This window comes from Symphalangus syndactylus, chromosome 8 (genome assembly GCF_028878055.3).
Source record: "Symphalangus syndactylus isolate Jambi chromosome 8, NHGRI_mSymSyn1-v2.1_pri, whole genome shotgun sequence".
NCBI classification, from domain to species: domain Eukaryota; kingdom Metazoa; phylum Chordata; class Mammalia; order Primates; family Hylobatidae; genus Symphalangus; species Symphalangus syndactylus.
This window is the reverse complement of record NC_072430.2, coordinates 73693555-73715778: the sequence shown is the minus strand read 5'-3', so window position 1 is coordinate 73715778 and position 22224 is coordinate 73693555. Positions and strand designations below refer to the sequence as shown.

At 42.9% G+C, this 22224-nt stretch overlaps 1 protein-coding gene across 4 annotated transcripts in view; it reads right to left on the bottom strand.

The window, feature by feature from the left end:
- The window catches only part of UBR3 (ubiquitin protein ligase E3 component n-recognin 3), a 263885-nt gene extending 243671 nt beyond the window's left edge, over nt 1-20214 (bottom strand). For all 4 annotated transcript variants that reach the window (XM_055289670.1, XM_055289672.1, XM_063644665.1 and 1 more), the window contains exon 1: nt 19594-20214. In XM_055289670.1, the coding sequence (XP_055145645.1) occupies nt 19594-20138 (545 nt within the window). In that variant the 5' untranslated portion in view covers nt 20139-20214. The remainder of the gene's footprint in view (nt 1-19593) is intronic.
- Nucleotides 20215-22224: the final 2010 nt, after the last annotated feature.

The following is a 22224-nucleotide window of genomic DNA, read 5'->3' as shown; positions in this document are numbered from 1 at the left end:
TAAATATGTGCATAATGAAAGAAGTTAAATATCTCACTTAAGTAATTTGTTCTCTGCAAGAGAAGACAGGCAGTACCACTTTTCCTTCTATCTGTTATAATCAAAGTACTACTTAACCCTAAAGGCAAAAAAAAAAAAAACTTTAATACTTTTATACTTCAAAAATACTCTTTATTAACATAAGTAAATCAAATAAAATCTGTATCTAAAACAAAAATAACAAGGTCGTTGGGTTAACCCCTTCATCTAAAGCAAACAAAAAACCAGATAAAATAAATGAACCAATGGTTTTCAAGATATTAGACATCAGGCAACGAAGGACAACAATCTGTGATAGATGGGAAGCAAGTGACATGATGATATGTGTCAGAGCTTACTTCCTTGACAGAGTTTCCAGGCCACAGTAAAGGAAGGAGAATCAAAATGGAGCCAAACTCTATGAAGCGGAGAAGACAGAACTAAGCATCTAGGAAAATCAATGCTGCTACAGTTTACAGGACAGAGTACTAAAAAGTAAAGAATTCCACAGAGAAATAATCCCAGAAATCTACACAGAGTGCTCCTGAGTATTCAACTATTTGCCAGAGTGTAGTGGAAACTAGCAAAGGCCAGGGATAAAAACATTTGAAAGTATTGGAAACCAGTACATGCTCACATGTAAGGTCGAGAATGGTGTCTGTTCCCATCAGCCAAAGTGATGGAAAACTTGTAATTCAAGAGGTATTAGATAGGTGACACAGGAGTATCTTTCCTCAGTAGTGGAGAATAATTAGAAAGAAATACTAGAAAAAATAGAAACTTACATAAAGAAACAAAGAGCACTGGAAATAGTAAGTAGATGGGTAAGATTTTTTAGTTATTATTTAAATCTCTTTAAAATTGTTAACTGTGTAAATAAAAATAGCATTATATTCAGGGGTTTATTAAATATATAAAAGTAAAATGTTTGACAACAATAGGATAAAGGCTTAGAGGGAAATTTAAAAAGAAGCAAACTATTATAAGGTTACTACACATAAAGTAGTGTAAGTAGACTGTGATAAGTGAAAGACATATACTATAAACCATAAAGAGATCAGTAAAATAACAAGAGAGTTACAGTTCATAAGCCAACAAAGAAGAGTAAAAAAGTTTGAAGAAGGCACAAAAGAGAGAAAAAGCAAACAAAGAACAGATGGGATAAACAGGAAACAAGATGATGGACTTAAATTTAACTATATCAATAATTGTTTTAAGTGTAAATGGACTAAGTACCATTGTCAGAGATCTTAAGACTGGATTTTAAAAAAGCAAGGCCAAACAAGATCAACTGCCAGCACACACGCACACACACACACACACACACACACAAAGAGTTTTCAAGAAAAGACACCAACAGTTAAAAAGAAAAAAAAAATTTTGGCCAGGCATGGTAGCTCATGCCTATAATCCCAGCACTTTGAAAGGCCAAGGGGCCAGCAGATTGCATGAGTCCAAGAGTTTGAAATCAGCCTGGACAACATGGCAAAACCTTGTCTCTACATAAAAAATACAAAAATTTCACCAGGTGTGGTGGCACATGCCTATAGTATCAGTTACTCAGGAGGCTGAAGTGGGAGAATCACCTGAGCCCAGAGAGTCAAGACTGCAGTGAGCCATGACTGTGCCACTGCACTCCAGCCTGAATGACAGGGTGAGATGCTGTCTCCAAAAAAAAATACTTTAAAAGAAGTTTTTTTTTTTTTTTTTTTTTTTTTTTTTGAGACAGAGTCTTGCCCTGTTGCCCAGGCTAGAGTGCAGTGGTGCCATCTCAGCTCACTGCAACCTCTGCCTCCTGGGTTCAAGCAATTCTCCCGCCTCAGCCTCCCGAGTAGCTGGGATTACAGGCACATGCCACCACATCCGGCTAATTTTTGTCTTTTTAGTAGAGACGGAGTTTCACCACGTTGGTCAGGCTGGTCTCGAACTCCTGACCTTGTGATCCACCCACCTTGGCCTCCCAAAGTGCTGGGATTACAGGCGTGAGCCAGCGCACCCGGCCCCTAAAAAAAAGGAGTTTTAAAAATACATGCCATGTTGACAATAATCAAAAGAAATATGGGTGACGACATTAATATCAGACAAAACAGACTAAAGAATAAGGAATATTGCCAGGAATAAAAAGGACATTATATAATGATAAAGAAGTTAATTCACCACAAAGACATAACAATCCTAAGTGTATACCTAACAACAGAACTCCAAAATACAAGCAGCAAAAATTGACAACTGCAAGGAAATAGAGACAAATCCACGATTATATTTGGAGACTTCAACACCATTCTCAGTAATGAAGAGAACAAGCAGACAGAAAATCAGTAAGAACATAGAAGACCTGAACAACAATATCAACCAACTTGACTAAATTGACATTTATAAAACACTACACCCCACAACAGAATAGTAAGCACTTTTTTCTAGTGCACATGGAACATTCCCAAGAGAGACGACATTCTGAGCTATGAAAGAAACCTTAACTATTTTAAATAAATTGACATCATATAAGTATGCTATCTCACTATAATGGAATTAAATTAGAAATTGCTGGCTGAGCACCGTGGCTCACACCTGTACTCCCAGCATTCTGGGAGGCCGAGGCAGGTGGATCATCAGGTGGATCATTTGAGTCCAGCAGTTCAAGACTAGTCTGGGCAACATGGCAAAACCCTGTCTCTACTAAAAATACAAAAATTATCTGGGTGTGGTAGTGTGCCTGTAGTCCCAGTCACTTGGGAGGCTGAGGCACAAGAATTGCTTGAACCCGGGAGATGGAGGCTGCAGTGAGCTGAGATGGTGCACCACTGCATTCCAGCCTAGGTGACAGAGCGAGACCCCATCTCAAAAAAAAGAAAAAGAAGGAAGAAGAAAGAAGGAAGAAGGAAGAAGAAGAAGAGGAGGAAGAGGAAGAGGAAGAAGAAGAAGGAAGGAGGAGGAGGAGGAAGAAAGAAGAAGAAGGAGGAGGAGGAGGAAGAAAGAAGAGAAAAGAAGAAGAAGAAGAAGAAGAAGAAGAAGAAGAAGAAGAAGAAGAAGAAGAAGAAGAAGAAGAAGAAAAGAAATTACTAACAGACACAATCTGAAAGAAAAAAAAAACTCAAAATTTCTTTTTTTTTTTTTTTTGAGATGGGGTCTTACTATGTCACCCAGACTGGAATGCAGTGGCGCCATCCTGGCTCACTGCAGCCTCTACATCCCAGACTCAAGTAACCCTCCTGCCTCAGCTTTCTGAGTAGCTGGGACTACAGGCACACGCCACCATGCCTGGCTAATTTTTCCAGTTTTTATAAAGATGAGGTCTTACCATGTTGCCCAGGCTGGTCTCGAACTCCTGAGCTCAAGTGATTCACCACCCTCACCCTCCCAGAGTGCCGGGATTACCGGCAGAAGCCACCACTCCCAGCCTTAAAAAGCTCAAAACTTCTAAATGACCCATTGGCTAAAGAGGAGATTGCAGAAAATAGAAAATATTTTGAACTGCATAAAAATGAAAATATATCAAAAATGTGGGATGCCTGTACACTATGCTTAGAGGGAAATTTATTGCATTATATCTTATTAGAAAAGAAGACTACAAATCTAAGCTGCCACCTTAAGAAACCATAAAAAGACTAGGAAATTAAATTCAAACAAAACGAAGGAAGAAAATAATAAAGAGCAGGTATCAATGAAATTGAGAACAACAACAACAACAACAACAAAAAAATCAGTAAAACCAAAAGCTGGTTCCTTGAAAAAGTAACAAAAGTGATAAAGAAAAAGCCAGCCAGGCACGATGGCTCCCACCTGTAATCCTGGCACTTTGGGAGGCCGAAGTGGCAGATCACCTGAGGTCAGGAATTAGAGACCAGCCTGGCCAACATGGTGAAATGCTATCTCTACCAAAAAATACAAAACAATTAGCTAGGCACAGTGGTGCACACCTGTAGTCCCAGCTACTGGGGAGGCTGAGGAGGAAGAATCGCTTGAACCCAGGAGGCAGAGGTTACAGTGAGCCATGACTACAGCACTGCACTCCATCCTGGGTGACAGAGTAAGACCCTGTCTCAAAAAAAAAAAAAAAAAAAAAAAAAAAGAGGAGAGGATATCACCACATACTTTACAGACATTGAGAAAATAAGGAGAAATAGTACAAACAACATTTTGCCCATAAATTCAACAACTTGGATGAAATGGACAAACTTCATGAAAGATTCAAACTGTCAAAGCTCACACAAAGAAAAAAAGTACTGAATAAATGACACAGGTCACTAAAGAAATTGAATATGGGGCCGGGTGCAGTGGCTCACGCCTATAATCCCAGCACTTTGGGAGGCTGAGGCGGGTGGATCGCCTGAGTTTGAGACCAGCCTGGCTAACGTGGTGAAACCCTATCTCTACTAAAAATATAAAAATTAGCCAGGCGTGGTGGTAGGCGCCTGTAATCCCAGCTACTCTGGAGGCTGAGGCAGGAGAATCAACAGAACCCAGGAGGCTGAGGTTGCAATGAGACAAGGTCGCGCCATTGCACTCCAGCCTGGGCAAAAAGAGTGAAACTGAGTCTCATAAAAAAAAAAAAGGAAAAGGAAAAAAGAAAAGAAATTGAATATGTTAAAACCTTATTCAACAAATATTACAGTTAAAAAGCTTCCAACAACAAATATTCCAAACCTAGACTGTTTCACAAACTCTATCAAGATATTTAAAGGAGGAATAATGTCATATTCTACACAAACTCTTACAAAATAAAGAGGAGGGTGCCCTTCCCAACTCATTTATGAAGCCAGCTTTACCCTGAGACCAAAATCAGACAGAGATATTGCAAAAGAAGAAAACTATAGTACAATATCCCTCTTGACTATAGATACAAAAATCCTCATGTCAAAATACAAGCAACTTAAATCCAGCAATCTATAAAAGGATAATACATCATGATGTGGATTTTATCCCAGAAATGCAAGACTGGTTCAATAGTCAATAATTATTCTATGTGTAATACTACATAGATGGTGTTATGGTTTGAATACATGACCTCTCCAAAACTCAGGTTTGTAACTGAATCCCCACTGTTGTGGTATTAAGAGGCAGGGCCTTTGGGGAAGTGATTAAGTCATTAGGGCTCTGCGCTCTGAGATGGATTAGTGCCTTATAAAAGGGCTGGAAAGAACTAGCTCAGGCCCCTTTTGCTTATCCACTCTTCCACCATATGAGGACACAAGATCTGCCCCTTTTGCCCTTTTCACCCCTTCCACCACGTGAGGATGCAGCAGAAGGCCCTCACCAGACCCCAAATATGAGTGCTTTGATCTTGGACTTCCCAGCCTTCAAACTATAAGAAATAATTTCTGTTCTTTATTACTCAGTCTCAGGTATTTTGTTATAACAGCACAAATGAACTAAGCCAGAAACTGATACAAAGAAATGATGTTGTTGCTGTAATAAACACCCGAAAATGTGGAAGGGGCTTTGGAACTGGGTAATAGGTACAGGCTGGAGTAGTTTTGAAGTGAATGCTAGGAAAAGCTTAGATTGCCATAAAAGGAGCATTAAGGATAGTTCCAGTGAGGGCTCAAAGGAAGAATGAAATGTTGGTAGAAATATGGATAGTAAAAGCCATTCTGACGATCTCTTAAACAGAAATGAGGAATATCGTATCAGAAACTGGAGAAAAGACCATTCTTTTTACAAAATGGCAAAAAAAATTGGCTGAATTGTATCCATGTCCTACTACCTTGTGAAAGGCAAAATTTGAGAGCTATAAACTAGGATATTTAGCAGAAAAAAATCTATAAGCAAAGTGTTCAGGATACTGCATGGCTTCTCTTGGCTGCTTATAGTAAAATCCAAGGAGAGACAATGAGGTGAAGATGAAATCCATAATGAAAAAAGACATAGAATATAAAGATTTGGAAAATTCTCAACCAGGCCAGGTAAAGAATAAAAAAGCATGCTTAGGAGAAAAAAATCCAAGGGCGTGGCCAAGGTGTGACTGTTTCATCAAGACAGTGGAAGAATGACTCCAAAAGCTGCTGAGATCTTTGAGACAGCCATACCCACCACAGGCCCAGAATGCCAGGGCCTTGAGGGTAGAACTCTTTCAAGGGAGGGGCCCAGGGTACCTGTGGAGCCTCAGGGCTTGCTGCACAGCACCACCTCAAGTCTCTGCTCCCTGCATTCCAATGCAGTGCTCCTTGCACCCCACCTGTAGTTCAAGTGGGCCCAGATGCTGCTAAGGCTGCCACTCCCAAAGGAACAAGCAGTAAGCAGCCTTCCCAGTGTCCACATGTTGCTAACTCTGCAGGCTGTGGAGTCATGGCTTCCTCCACCTAAATTTCAAAGGATGTACCAGAGAGTCTGAGGCCCAAGCAGAGAACTGTCACAGGGCAGGTCAGCAGCAGAGTCCACACGAGGGCAATGCCTAGGGGAGTCCGCAGTGGGGGGAAGGGGCAGGTCCACCAGAGAGAGTCTCCACAAGGGCAACACCCAGTAGAGCTGTGGGGGCAGGGTTGCCCCCAAAACCCCAGAACCATAGTCACACAGTCACCAACCTGCAACTCCAGACTGGGAGAACCACGGGTACCTGATTCCAATTGGTGAGAGGTACAGTGTGGACTACACCCAAGAGAGGCTACAGGGGTGGAGCCACCTGGAGGAGTCTTGTGTCAGAGCAGGAGCACTGTCATCTCGGTCAGACACCGCCACTTTAGCTCCAGCTCCCTTTCTAGCCTCATGCATTTCAAGGAAATAACTTCTCTGCTAACTACAAGCAGCCAGAAAGAGCAGACAGTAAAACCCAGATAAGACAGCTCGGGCCCAGAGGGAGGTGGGGGAAAGTCTCTTGAGTAACTGCCAAACTTCACGCTCATACAATGGGCCCCAGTAAAACAGTGGGCCTTAATAAGCACATTCCTTTCCCTTCAGGTGCATTAAGATAGGGAAGCTAAAAGCAGACTCGGGAGGTATGCCTGTAGCTGCAGAAAAAAGTATGGGAACACACAACTCTCCCTCCCAGATAAGCACAACGAAGAGACACAGAAGCAGTCCAAGCCTCCCACCCCGAATCCTTAAAAACTCTTAGTCTGGGCCGGGCGCGGTGGCTCACACTTGTAATCCTAGCACTTTGGGAGGCCGAGGCGGGCGGATCATGAGGTCAGGAGATCGAGACCACGGTGAAACCCCGTCTCTACTAAAAATACAAAAAAATTAGCCGGGCGTGGTGGCGGGCGCCTGTAGTCCCAGCTACTCGGAGAGGCTGAGGCAGGAGAATGGCGTGAACCCGGGAGGCGGAGCTTGCAGTGAGCCGAGATTGCGCCACTGCACTCCAGCCTGGGCGACAGAGTGAGACTCCGTCTCAAAAAAAAAAAAAAAACTCGCCGGGCGCGGTGGCTCACGCTTGTAATCCCAGCACTTTGGGAGGCCGAGGCGGGCGGATCACGAGGTCAGGAGATCGAGACCACGGTGAAACCCCGTTTCTACTAAAAATACAAAAAATTAGCCAGGCGTGGTGGCGGGCGCCTGTAGTCCCAGCTACTCGGAGAGGCTGAGGCAGGAGAATGGCGTGAACCCGGGAGGCGGAGCTTGCAGTGAGCCGAGATTGCGCCACTGCACTCCAGCCTGGGTGACAGAGCGAGACTCCGTCTCAAAAAAAAAAAAAAAAAAAAAAACTCTTAGTCTGTAAGCCAGTGGGCCTAACTCAGCCAGAAGGCTCCTCTCAGGTTTGTTTTCTCTAAAATAGATCTGTCTTGACCAGCAAGCCACCTTTTGTGTTTCTTTCCTCTTTCTTTAATTCTTACACCTTGGGGACCCAACCCCCAACACAGTGTGTCCAGAAAGCAAGACAATTATTCTCAAGCCTTAGGATTTAATGTTGTTTGCCTTACTGAGTTTTGCACTTACTTGAGATCTGTCACTCCTCTCTTCTTGCCTGTTCCTCCCTTCATAATGAAAACATCTGTGCTTGCCTCTGTCACCATTGCAGTATGTGTGTGTGTGTGTGTGTGTGTTTTATTTGATGCATACTAGATGTACACAGTTTCTGAGTACATGTAATAATGTAATACATTCATATCATTTGTAAAGATCAAATCAATGTACTTGGAACACCACCACCTTAAATATTTGTCTTTTTATGCTACAGCCATTCAAATTCTTCTCTTCTAGCTATTTTGCAATTTACAATGGATTATTGTAAACTACAGTTACCCTACTGATAGATACTATCTAACATTAGGTCTTATTTCTTCCATCAAACCATATATTTGTACCCACTAATTAACTTATCTTTATCCCCCTCCTCCTTTCTACCCTTCCCTCTGGTAACCACCAATCTACTCTCTATCTTCATGAGATCCACTTTTTTAACTCCCACACATGAGTGAGAACATGTGATATTTGTCTTTCTGCCCTTGGCTTATTTCACTTAACATAATAACCTCCAGTCCCACCCATGTTGCTGCAAATGATAAGATTTCATTATTTTTGTGGCTGAATAATATTCCATTGTGCATATATACCACATTTTCTTTATCCATTCTTCCATTGGTGGGCATTTAAGTTGATTCCATATTTTGGCTACTATGAATAGTGCTGCAATAAACATGGAACTTCAGGCCTCTTTTCCATATATTGATTTCCCATTTTTTGGATATATACTCAGTAGTGGAATTACTGGATCACATGGTAGTCTATTTTTAGTTTTCTGAGGAACCTCCATACTGTTCTCCACAGTGGCTGTACTATTAATAATTTACATTCCCACCAACAGTGTAGACACTATGTTTTGAAAGCAGGTAACTTGTTTGACTTCACAGGTTCACAGCTAGAGAGAAATCTGCCACAGGATGAAGCGTATCTTTGAGTCTCACCGTACCTGACTGAAATGATGTTTAGATGAGACTCTCAACTTCAGACTTTTGAGCTGGTGCTAGAACAAGTTAAGACTTCTGGAGCTACTGGAATGGAATGAATGTATTTGTATGTGAAAAGGACATAAACTTTGTGGGGGCGAGGGGCAGAGGCGAGCACCAGTCTGAACGTGTGTCCCCTACAAAATTCACATTGAAACTTAATCTCCACTGTGGTGGTATTAAGAGGCAGAAGACTTTGGGGATGTGATTAAGTCAGGAGGGCTCTGCCTTAAGCAAGTGCTGGAGGGAACTAGCTTAGGCCCCGTTTGCCCTCTTCCCTGCTTCTGCCACGTGAGGATGCAAGAAGACCTCACCAGACACACACACACACACACACACACACACACACACACACACACACACACACACAAATGCCTTAATCTTGGACTTCCCAGCCTCCAGACTGGAAGAAATAAATTTCTGTTCTTTCTAAATTACTCCGTCTGACGTAACAGCAGCACAAACAGACTAAGATGGATGGCAATTTATGTATTCTACCATAAAGTATTCCATTGAATGATTAAACTACAGTTCACCAATCTCATTGTTTCCATTTTTCCCTATTTCAGTGTTACAATGAACATACTTGAACATGTATCTTTCTGCAACCTCCTCATATTTAATGTGATGCCAGTCAACATCTTAACAGAACTTTTCCAGAGAACTTGACAAGCTCCTGAAATTCAAACGAAAACACGAACCAAGAACAGCCAAAAATCCTTTTGAAGAGTAATAATAAGGAAATCCTGCCATATCAAAATACATTTTAATGTTCTAATAAAGTCGTATGGTATTGTTACAAGAGACATATCAATGCAACAGAGAACTTAGGACACACATAGGTTTGGTATGTGATAGAGGTGACATTATAGATCAATGGAGGAAAAAAATGTTCAATAACTGAATCCTCATATTGAAAAAGATAAAATTAGATCTAATGATATGGTTTGGTTGTGTCCCCACCCAAAATCTCATCCTGAATTGTAATCCCCATAATCCCCACATGTCAAGGGTGGGATGAGGTGGAGGTAACTAGATGATGGGGATGGCTTGCCCTATGTTGTTCTCATGACAGTGAGTGAGTTCTCACGAGATGTAATGGTTTTATAAGCATCTGGCACTTCCCCTGCTCGCTTCTCCCTCCTGCTGCTCTGTGACTAGGTGCCTTCTACCACGATTGTAAGTTGCCTAAGGCCTCCCCAGCCATGCTGAACTGTGAGTCAATTAAACCTCTTTCCTTTATAAATCACGCAGTCTCCGGCCATTCTTTTTCCTTTTCTTTTTGAGACAGAGTTTTCCTCTTGTTGCCCAGGCTGGAGTGCAATGGCGTGATCGCGGCTCACCGCAACCTCTGCCTCCCGGGTTCAAGCAATTCTCTTGCCTCAGCCTCCCGAGTAGCTGGGATAGCTGGGATTACAGCCACGTGCCACCACACCCGGCTAATTTTGTATTTTTAGTAGAGACGGGGTTTCTCCATGTTGGTCAGGCTGGTCTCGAACTCCCGACCTCAGGTGATTCACCTGCCTCAGCTTCCCAAAGTGCTGGGATTACAGGCATGAGCCACCGTGCCCGGCCAGGCAGTTCTTTATAGCAGTGTGAAAACAGACTAATACAGACCTCAATCTCATACTACATGTAAAAATAAATTCCGGATGGACAGAAGACCTAAGTGTACAATGAAAAACTTAAATCTTTCAGTAGAAAACATATAAGCATTTTTTTAAACCAGGGTGAAGAAGATTTCTTTAACAAGATACAAATAATACAAACTGTAGAAGAAAAACTACATTTTTAATTTAAAATCGTTTATAACAAAATTATGTATTTCAAGGTAAAAAGACAAGACACAAACTAGAAGATGAAATTAGGTATTTATACAACGAAGGATCAGCATCTAGAGTATGTACAGCATTCTTAAAACTCAGTAAAACAGAAAAACAAAAGAGGCAAAGAATATGAACCAGCAGTTCACCAAGAAAGAAGCCCAAATGGCCCCAAAACATATGAAAAGATGTTCAACTTTACTAGTCAGGAAAATATAAATTTTAAAAACATGTTTGTATCCAACAGATTGGTAAAATACTATAAACTTATATATAAAACACCAAGTGTCTTTTGGTTTTTTTTTTAAGTTCTGAAGTACATGTGCAGGACGTACAGGTTACATAGGTAAATGGTTGCCATGATGGTTTGCTGCACCTATCAACCCATCACCTAGGTATGAAGCCCAGCATGCATTAGCTATTTTTTCTGATGCTCTCCCTCTCCCCGACCCCCACCCAACAGGTCCCAGTGTGTGTTGTTGCCCTCCCGGTGTCCATGTGTTCTCATTAACACCAAGTTTCAATAAGCAGAAAAACAAGACCTCAAATTCCTGGTGGGGCCAGGCGTGGTAGCCCATGCCTGTAATTCCAGCACTCTGGGAGGCTGAGGCGGGAAGATCACCTGAGGTCCTGAGGTCAGGAGTTCGAGACCAGCCTGGCCAATATGGTGAAACCCCTATCTCTACTAAAAATACGAAAATTAGCTAGGCAGGGTGGCGGCCGCCTGTAATCCCAGCTACTCAGGCAGCTGAGGCAGGAGAATTGCTTGAACCCAGGAGGTGGAGGTTGCAGTGAGCCGAAATTGCACCACTGCACTCCATCCAGTCTGATGGGAACAGAGCAAGTTTCCATCTCGGAAAAAAAAAAAAAAAAAAAAAATATATATATATATATATATATATAGAGAGAGAGAGAGAGAGAGAGCGCGTGAGAGAGAGAGTGCCACGGCACACAGGAATTTCAGGAAAACCGTAACGTCTGGAGAGGAAAAGAGAAAGGAAGGGAGAGGTGGGTTGACCTTTCTTTGGTTTTTTGACTAAAAGCAACTCTAGAGCAAACATGGCAAAAGGTTAATATATCTATTCATCTCAATGGTAAGTACAAAGGTATCTGTTATATTACTTTTATACTTTTCTTTAAATTCAAATTGTTTCATAATTGAAAATAGTTTTAACTGAGTTTTATAATGATTAAAAAATTAGGCCAGGCATGGTGGCTCACGCCTGTAATCCTAGCACTTTGGGAGGCTGAGGCAGGTGAATTGCCTGAGGTCAGGAGTTACAGACCAGCCTGACCAATACGGTGAAACCCCACCTCTACTAAAAATACAAAAATGAGCTGGGCATGGTGGCATGCACCTGTAGTCCCTGCAACTAGGGAGGCTGGGACAGAAGTACCACTTGAACTCAGGAGGCAGAGGTTGCAGTGAGCCGAGATCATGCAGCCACACTCCAGCCTGGCAACAGAGTGAGACTCCATCTCAAAACAAACAAACAAACAAAATATGAATATTTTAGGTGTAGTATTGGTATTGTGGTTTTGGGGGAGTTGTTTGTTTTTTGCTTTGTTTTCAAGAGATGACGTCTCTTCATGTTGCTGAGGCTGGAGTGCAGTGACTATTCCCAGGTGTGATCATAATCCACTGCAGCCTCTTACTCCCAGGCTCAAGCAATACTCCCATCTCAGCCTCGGGAGTAGCTGGGACTACAGGTGCGAGCCACCATGCCTGACATTATTTTTTAATAGTGGTAAAATATAAATAACAAAAAATTTGCCATTTAAAACCATCTTAAGTGTACAGTTTAGTGGCATTAAGTACATTCATATTGTTTTGCAACCATCACAACCATCGATTTCAAGGACTTTTTCATCTTCCCAAACTGAAACTCTGTACCTGTTAAAAAAATAACTCCCCAATCTCCCCTTCCCTTGGCCTCTGATAATCACTATTCTATTTTCTGTCTGTATGAATTTGACTATTCCGGGCACTTCATATAAACAGAAGGATACAAGCATTTGTTCTTTTGTGATGGGCCTATTTCATTTGGCATAAGGTCTCCAAGGTTTATCTACATTGTAACATTCTAATGTGTCCGAATTTTATTACTTTTTAAGGTTAAATATTCCATTGTACATATATTCCACATATTGCTTATCCATTCATCCACTGATGGACATTTGAGTTATGTTTTAGAGTTCACATCTCTTTACTGAGATGCATACTCAAATATTTTTAAATTAAATTATAAGGTATCTGATATTTGCTTCAAAATAGTCCTGGCTGGGACGACAGAGCAGTGGGACAGGGAGATAACAGATGAAACGAAATATAACTTTTCACTTATGAGAGCAGCAAAGATCAGAAACACTGATATCACCATACATACTGCCAGAATATGGGGAAACAAACTGTTTCATACATTGTTGGCAGGAATGTAAATTAATTTCTTTGGAGGGTTCTATCAAAGTTGAATTTGCACATTTCCTTCAACCAAGATATAACTTCTAGGAATGTATCCTCATATATAAGCTCCCACACATATGAAGAAGTGTATACAAGAATACTGACTGCAACAATGTTTACAACAGCCCAAGTCTGGAAACAATTTAAATGTCTATCGGTAGGGAACTGACTGTAAAAATCATAGTACATTACAAAAACATGGAAATACAATGAAATACTATTTAACTTTAAAAATGAAGCAGTTCTACTTTTGAGATAGTATCCATAAATATGTTAAGGGGAAAAAAGCAAGCTACTGAAGAGAGTAACACTATTCGACCAGACATTCACATGGTTCAATTTCTGGCTACCACAGATCAAAAAACCTAACAACCTCCCACAACACAGGCCAGGCACCAGACTGTGGCTTACGCCTATAATCCCAGCCCTTTAGGAGGCTGAGGCAGGTGGACCACTTGAAGCCAGGAGTTCAAGACCAGCCTGGCCCCATCTCTACAAAAAATACAAAAGGAAATTTAGCTGGGTGTGGTGGTGTGTGCCTATAGTCCCAGCTACTTGGGAGGGTGAGGTGGGAAATCACTTGAGCCTGGGAGGTAGAGGCTGCAGTGAGCTGTGATATCACACCACTGCACTCCAGCCTGGGAGACACTCCGAGAACCTGTCTCTAAAAAAAAAAAAAAAAAAAAAAAAAAATCTAGAAATGCTGGATAAATTAGAACGAATCTCTTTTAAATACATAAGTAAGCTCAAAAGAAAGGGAAATTTCTTATTGAGGGGTAGGATGGAGAAAGGCACCTTTACTTTTTACTTTATCCACTTATTTTTATGTTATAATCAATGTGTATTACTTCTGAAATTAAAAAAGAATGAAAGCACTCTGAAAAAAGCTGCTATGGATTTAATAATCAATGCCACCTCATGAGTAACTAAAGCAATGTAATCTTACAGCAACTTTTCGGGTATAGCAGCCACCTTTTTATCCAACTTAATTCAAAATTACTGACACCTACTAAGTACAAGAGACTTAGTAGGTGCTGGCCTCTGGCTAATAGCAAAATGAGGTCCTTATCTTTTAAGAGCTTAGATGTGAGGCAGAACAAGCAAAGAGACAAAAATATCTGTAATATAGGACAGAACATGAAACTCCTCATTCTCTGCACCAAAATTTGCGAAGTAAATTTTTAAAATCCCAGTTTCCAGTTAGTAGTATTCCATCAGAGCCCAAAACCAGCTAGTCAGACATTACAGTTGACCCTTGAACAACACTAGTTTCAACTGCAAGGGTCCACTTTTACAAGGATTTTTTTAACCAAACAAGGATCGAAAATACAGAATTCATGGGATCTGACACTCACATACGTGAAGGGCAGACTTTTCATATAAGCAGGATTTCAGTATACCCTGGAGAGTGGGTGGGAGGTGGGTATTCTGGAACCAATCTCCTATGTATACCATATACTGACGAACGAGTGTATTTTAGACTTTCCATTACAGGTTATTTTGTTTTGTTTCATTTTGTTTTGAGTTCATCCACTCATAAAGCATTTTTTTTTTCCAGATGGAGTTTCACTCTCGTTGCCCAGGCTGGAGTGCAACAGCGTGATCTTGGCTCACCCTAACCTCCGCCTCCTGGGTTCAAGCGATTCTCCTGTCTCAGCCTCTGGAGTAGCTGGGATTACAGGCATGCGCCATCACGCCCAGATAATTTTATATTTTTAGTAGAGACGGGGTTTCTCCATATGGTCAGGCTGGTCTTGAACTCCCGACTTAAAGTGATACACCTGCCTTGGTCTCCCAAAGTGCTGGGATTACAGGTGTGAGCCACCATGCCAGGCCCCCATAAAGCATTTCTGACAATGACTGCACTTATTCACTAGTGGCAAAACTGTAGTTACACATACAGTTGTTGTTTTTTTTTTTTTCTGAGACAGAGTCACGCTCTGTCGCCCAGGCTGGAGTGCAGTGGCGGGATCTCGGCTCACTCCAAGCTCCACCTCCTGGGTTCACGCCATTCTCCTGCCTCAGCCTCCCGAGTAGCTGGGACTACAGGCACCCACCACCACGCCCGGCTAATTTTTTGTATTTTTAGTAGAGATGGGGTTTCCCCATGTTAGCCAGGATGGTCTCAATCTCCTGACCTCGTCATCTGCCCACCTCGGCCTTCCAAAGTGCTGGGATTGCAGGCGTGAGCCACCGCGCCCGGCCACATACAGTTACTAATATACAATTTCCATAGCCTTTGTGATCTCATCCCACAAATGAATCCTCAATTGTTTTCTTCCTTTGGTTTGTATAACTGCTAATACCGCCACATTGATTATATCAATACTACTCAATCAAAAGTAACTAAATCCTCCCCACAGTTCTATAATTGCTAATTTGAAAATTAAATTTAAATACAGCTGTGATAGATTCAAGATTCTTCTCCATCTCCAATCAAGAACATCCTACAGGCAACAGACACTGGTGAAAAGGATTATGGCACAGAAAGATTTATTCTCATTTACTAAGAGCACAAATACAGCGGGAAAAAAAGGAATCCTTCCTCTAAAAGTGACTAAACCATGAAATTTACAAACTTTTACGGCAGTTAGAATAAAAACCCCAAAATCAACACACATTCAATCTTTGGCAACCTAAAGAAGTTTTTAAAATATCAAAAACTTAGAAAAGTTCAAATATTCTGTTCATGCCAGTGTAGTCCAGCTTTGCCCATGAGAACACTGTTATAAGCTGCTGATGATTTCCAGTTCTAAAAAGGTTCCAGAGGCAGTCTTTTAGGTTGCAGAGCTGGTCAACATCACCTATTTCTCTTGAGGCAGTATATTAGTTGTATAGCCCGGAAAAATTACTCTATCCAATCCAAACAGTTAGAAAAAAATTCAGAGTAATTGCATGGCCACAATACTGTTTATTGTTCAATCTTGCCCTTTATGAAACTGGACATGGCAACTGCTGACACATACAGGCAATAGCTCTGGTTTCAGACAGAGATAATAATAAATCTTTAAATATTATGTATCCGGCCGGGTGTCGTGACTCATGTCTGTAATCCCAGCACTTTTGGAGGCCGAGGCGGGTGGATCACCTAAGGTCAGGAGTTCAAGACCAGCCTGACCAACATGGAGAAACCCTGTCTCTACTAAAAATACAAAAAAAAAAAAATTAGCCAGGTGTGGTGGCACATCCCTGTAATCCCAGCTACTTGGAAGGCTGAGGTAGGAGAATCACTTGAACCTGGGAGGCAGAGGTTTGCAGTGAGCCAAGATCGTGCCATTGCACTCCAGCCTGGGCAACAAGAGCAAAACTCTGTCTCAAAAAAAAAAAAAAAAAAAAAAAAAAAAAAAATATATATATATATATATATATATATATATTATGTATCAACTCATAGAGGGTTGCCAGACTGGGAAAATAATACTTACCTATGAGACACCAGTAAAAGCAAATACCATGAGGTTAGGATGTTGACTATCTATAGCCTGGATGCCCTAAAACTATATGAATACCTTCAAAGAAACTCACTGACATATTTCTGGTAGTACACTGAAGCATCACAAGCGATCAGACTTGCATCTCATCCACGACAACCTGATAATTACCACTGTATTCCAAAAGTCAGGAAAGAATCAATGTTATTTCCTACCTTCAGGTTCTCTGGAGGCTTTCCTAAATGCTAACCCAGTCCAAGAAGTAAAAATGTCTAAATATCAGTAAAGGATTGCTCCAACTCCTGTTTTGATGTGCCTCTTTAAAACAAAAACAAACAAAAAAGTTTAAAAAGAAAGAAACAAAGGCCCAAATAAGAATAACATATTAAGGAAAAAAAAAGATAAAACATAGAATTGAAAAGAAAAACCAGTAAGAATGCTATTTAGTAGGGGCAGTAAAGAGAAATGGTTGATTAGTACGGCTCTGGAGCCCTGGAGCCAGCATGCCTAGCTTACTGCCTGTGTGATCTTGAGCAAGTTTTTTAACTCTGCCCTACCTTCCTCTTCTGTACAATGAGAATAATAAAAGTAACAATCTCAGAGTCAAAGAATAAATAAGTTAAATCACATAAAACAGCTAGAATTTGGCCACTTTTAACCAAATAGATAGATAAAAGTCCAAAATTTTACTACTACTCTGTTGATGAGGCTGTTGGAAAACAGGCAGTCTCATACAGTAATTAGTACTAAGCCTTAGGGAGGGCAATTTGGAAATCACACTTTTGAGAATTTATTCCACTGACTCTCTTGACCAGGGGGGAAAAGACAGATACACCACGTTTTTAATTTTATACTGGAAAGCCAAATGCCCATGAAGAGACATTAAATCAAGAATGGCAAATTCACACACACACAAAAAAAAAGTAAAAAATAAAAATAAAAAAATTAAAGAATGGCAAATTCAAAACATGGAACACTATGCAGCAGTATTTTTTAAAAAATAGAATGACAACACTGATTTTTTAATAAGAAAAATACATCTAAGATAACTACAAAATGCAAGATGTAGAACAGTGGAAAGTATGTAACCCTTTGCATAACAAGAGACTGAAAAACTAGGAAACATCTTTGCTTGTTCTGCACTAAGAGAAACTAAACGGGAAGGAACTGGACAGACAGAAGACTAGATGGGAGAAAAATTTCCAACTGTGTGTGTGTGTATGTATCTGATTTTTTAGCTATATATTTTACCTATTCAAATATTAAATTTTAAAAAGTACTTTTAAAGTGTCAGAGATATAGTTCAAGAACTCAAATGTTGGCCGGGCACGGTGGCTCACGCCTGTAATCCCAGCACTTGGGAAGCCGAGGCGAGCGGATCATCTGAGGTCGGGAGTTCGGGACTAGCCTGACCGACATGGAGAAACCCTGTCTCTACTAAAAAAATAAAAATTATCCAGGCATGGTGGTGCATGACTGTAATCCCAGCTACTTGGGAGGCTGAGGCAAGGAGAATCACTTGAACCCGGAGGCCGGAGGTTTCAGTGAGCCGAGGTCGCGCCATTGCACTCCAGCCTGGGCAACAAGAGCAAAACTCTGTCTCAAAAAAAAAAAAAAACTCAAATGTTAACTGCAATTATGTTATTATTATTAGCAAATTCAAAATACCTTATTTCTGAAGACTTTTTCTTACTCCCTCTGCACAGAAACCTCATCTCCCTCTTCTAGCTACCAAGTATTGTTTAAGGAATTCATTACTTTCTACTCCAGTGCAAGTAGAGTAAAGGGTTGGTCAATGTTTCATTCATTTTTAATATCCAAGAAGCCTTGCTTGCGCATAGTAGGTACAAACATTTTGGAGTAACAGTAACCTTACAAGTACTCCGAAGAAAAAGGTGACCATTTATAAAAAGATTGCACTCTGTCATTAATCCTAAGACCTGAAAATTGAAGAAGTTTAGTAACTGATAGCAACTTGTAGTTGCTAATATTCTTTCAACTACTGCCCATCCAAAATCGCCCCTTTCACTTTTTTCTCAGACTGTCCCTGACATTGACATCATGTTCCAAGCCACGACCCTACATGTACCAACTCTCTGTAACTCACTGCAAACTCTGAAATGTCTTTTCTCATAAGTCCCAACATCTGGTGTATCGCTTCTGTCAAAAGGGCATTTGTTGTCTCCTCTTAGATAGAGGTTCACATATCAGTGAGTGAACAAAGTGCCCTTAACTGGAGAAGACCTAACACTTGATTCCTGGTTCGCTCAGTATTTTGTTTGTTCTCCTGGTACGGAGGGTATTCTGTAACTGACTGCTCAGTAGCCCAATTCTAAATGTCATTCCAGCATACCAAATACTCCACTGACAGCTCAACAGTCACTTTTCATGCAGGCCCCTCCCCTTCCCTCCTCCCTCAACCCTCAAGAGCTCCTTCTCTCATACTGACAGACAACACTGGCAGTTCAGAAGACCTTTTCCTCAAGCGTCCTTCCCTGCACGTACAAGACCACCTCCCCAGCTCTCATCATCCCGCGAGCCAATACGGTCCCCAATAACATCCCCTCCCAGCCAATCCAAATCACAACCTAAGTCTCTTCCCAAGAACCAGGCTTTACAGCCTTTCCCAACAAGTACACACTTGACAGCTCGACACGAGCTTCCCCAAAAATCCTTTCCCCTTACTCCCCTCCTACCCCATACACTGGCTCTTTTCTCGCTATCATTTACCCACCCTGGCTTCCCCAAAATTCACAGCCCGGTTTCCCAAACATGCTCTCCGCTCTCCTCTCCCCTCTTTCTCCTCCCCACCCACTTTCCACCGCTGACAGCTCAGTCACCTCCATCCCCCTGTGGCTGCACCCTCCCCCGCACCCTCCCCTTGGCAGCTCAGAGTGGGCTCCCAGTGCTCCGCTCCAGGCCCTCCCGCGACGTCCCCGGCCCAGGGTCGCCTCGTCCGCGGGGAGGGCTCCACTCACCCGCTCTCCCGCATCACGTTGCTGTCCCCGCAGTCGCAGGCGCCCCCGGCCTGGCTGCGGAACATGTTGAAGTCGTGTCCGGTGTGGTCGCCCTGGTGGAAGCACTCGGCGCACAGCGACATGCAGGGCGAGATGCCGCACGTCCGGCAGCGGTAGGCCACGAAGTTGGCTGTCCAGACCAGGCCGCAGAGCGCCGCGGGATCGTAGGCCCGCACCGCCGCGCAGAACTCGTCGTAGCCGCCGCCGCCAGCCAGAAGGCACTTACACCACTCCAGGGCCTCCTCCTCGGCCGCCCCCGGACCGCCCCCGCCTCCGGCCGCCGCCGCGTCCTCGCCGCCAGCAGCCGCGGCCAGCGGCCGCTCGGCGCTCAGCACCCGCTCCAGCAGCGCCTGCAGCTCCTCAGCACCTGCGCGGTTGTCCGGCCGGCTGAGGGCCGCCTTGAGGTGCGCGGCAGTGGCCGCCTTGTCTAGGGCCAGCCCTGACGCGGGCAGCTCGGGCTGTGACGGCTGCTGGCCCCCGACGGCCGCCGCGGCCGCCGCCGCCATGATGAGAGCTCAGAATTTGGAGAGTCCAGGGCCAGCGGCTCCTCCAGGGAGAGTGAGGGAATAGACTGCTGCGATTGCTCGGCCCGCCCAACTCTCGCGATACCCGGAGCGTCCGCGCTCCTCCGCCCGCAGCCCCGCCCCTGCACACGCCCCCTCGGGCTGCAGAGCCTTCCTCCCGCCCCTCTCTCCTGGGCGCCTCTGGACCAAGCTAGGCTCCCAACTTTCTAAGTTAAGAGCTACTGAAACAAAGGACTCATCTTATAGGAAATCTTTAATAAGGGCAATTATTTCTTTATTTGCATGGACTACAGGAATTATTCACATCATCTTTCAGATGTACTTTAGGCATCTGCATTTTGTTTGAGATGTACATTCCTACTGTTATCAAAGTCCAGTGGGCGACAGAGTGAGACCCCAACTTAAGGAAAACAAAAACTGTAGGAAAAGCAATCCAAAGAAGAACAGAAGGCCTGGCGCGGTGGCTCACGCCTGTAATCCCAACACTTTGGGAGGCGGAGGCAGGCGGATTACTTGAGGTTGAGGAGTTTGAGATCAGCCTGGCTGACGTGGTGAAACCCTGTCTCTACTAAAAATACAAAAATTAGCCGGGCATGGTGGCGCACGCCTGTAATCCCAGCTACTCGGGAGGCTGAGGCAGGAGAATCGCTTGAACCCAGGAGGCGGGGGTTGTGGTGAGCCGAGATCGCGCCACTGCACTCCAGCCTGGGCGACAAAGCGAGACTCCGTCTCAAAAAACAACAACAACAACAAAGAAGAACAGGGGTGTTTCCAATCCATAACCTTGTGTTTGAAATGAATGAAACATTATTAAAACAGGTTATTCCTGGTCTTCTACATTAGTTGAGTATGTCACGATCATCATATAACAGTGATAAGTTAAATTTGCTCAATAATTTTATGAATCACTAAATTATAAACTAAAACTTTATGTATTAACTTTACGTGCTAAAACTTTGTATGTTTTAACTCATTTGATTCTCATAACACATAACTTTGAATTCTACTATTCCTAGGAAGTAGCAGCCTCAGACACTTCTCTACTTCGTCGTCGTCCATTCACTCTTTTTCTTCTTCCTTTAATAATGCAAAGAGGTGTCCATCCACAGGCTTAAACGCAATCCTACAATCCTTTTACTTAACCACTGGATCCTGCCTTCTCAGGATCCCAACTCCATCCCATATCCTCTTGTATTTTTAACCCCTCTCTTTCTATTAGCTCAATTTTTGTCAGAATTTGTCTCCTCCTGTCTTAAAAATAATTGAAAAAATAATAAAGCTTCCCCCATTACTAAGCATCCAACCATTCTTTTCGTAGACCACCTTTCTCTTTCTCTTTCTTTTCTTTTTTTTTTTTTTTTTTGAGACAGGGTCTCACTGTCGACCAGACTGGAGTGTAGTGGCGCAATTTCAGATCACTGGAAGCTTTGCCTCCCGGGCTCAAGCGATTTTCCCACCCCAGCCACCCAAGCAGCTGGGACCACAGGCTCGCGCCATCAGACCCAGCTAATTTTTGTATTTTTAGTAGAGACAAGGTCTCCTTATGTTGCCCAGGCTGGTCTCAAACTCCCGTCTCAAGCAATCCGCCCATCTCGGCCTCCCAAAATGCTGGGATTACAGGGGTGAGCCGCCGCGTCCGGGGCCACGTTTAATTGTTCATATTTACTCTTTCTTCTTCCTAAATTTCCATTCGCTCCACAATCTGCTACAACTTGATTTCTGCTCCTACTTTATGAAGCCCGACCTCTTTCCAGTATTTGACACCACTATCTATTCTTTCATTTTCATTTCCACTGTCTTTTTTTTTTTTGAGACGGAGTCTCGCTCTGTCTCCCAGGCTGGAGTGCAGTAGCGCGATCTCGGCTCACTGCAAGCTCCGCCTCCTGGGTTCACGCCTTTCTCCTGCCCCAGCCTCCCGAGTAACTGGGACTACAGGCGCCCGCCACCAAGCCCGGCTAATTTTTTTGTATTTTTAGTAGGGACAGGGTTTCACCGTGTTAGCCAGGATGTTCTCGATCTCCTGACCTCGTGATCCGCCCGCCTCGGCCTCCCAAAGTGCTGGGATTAC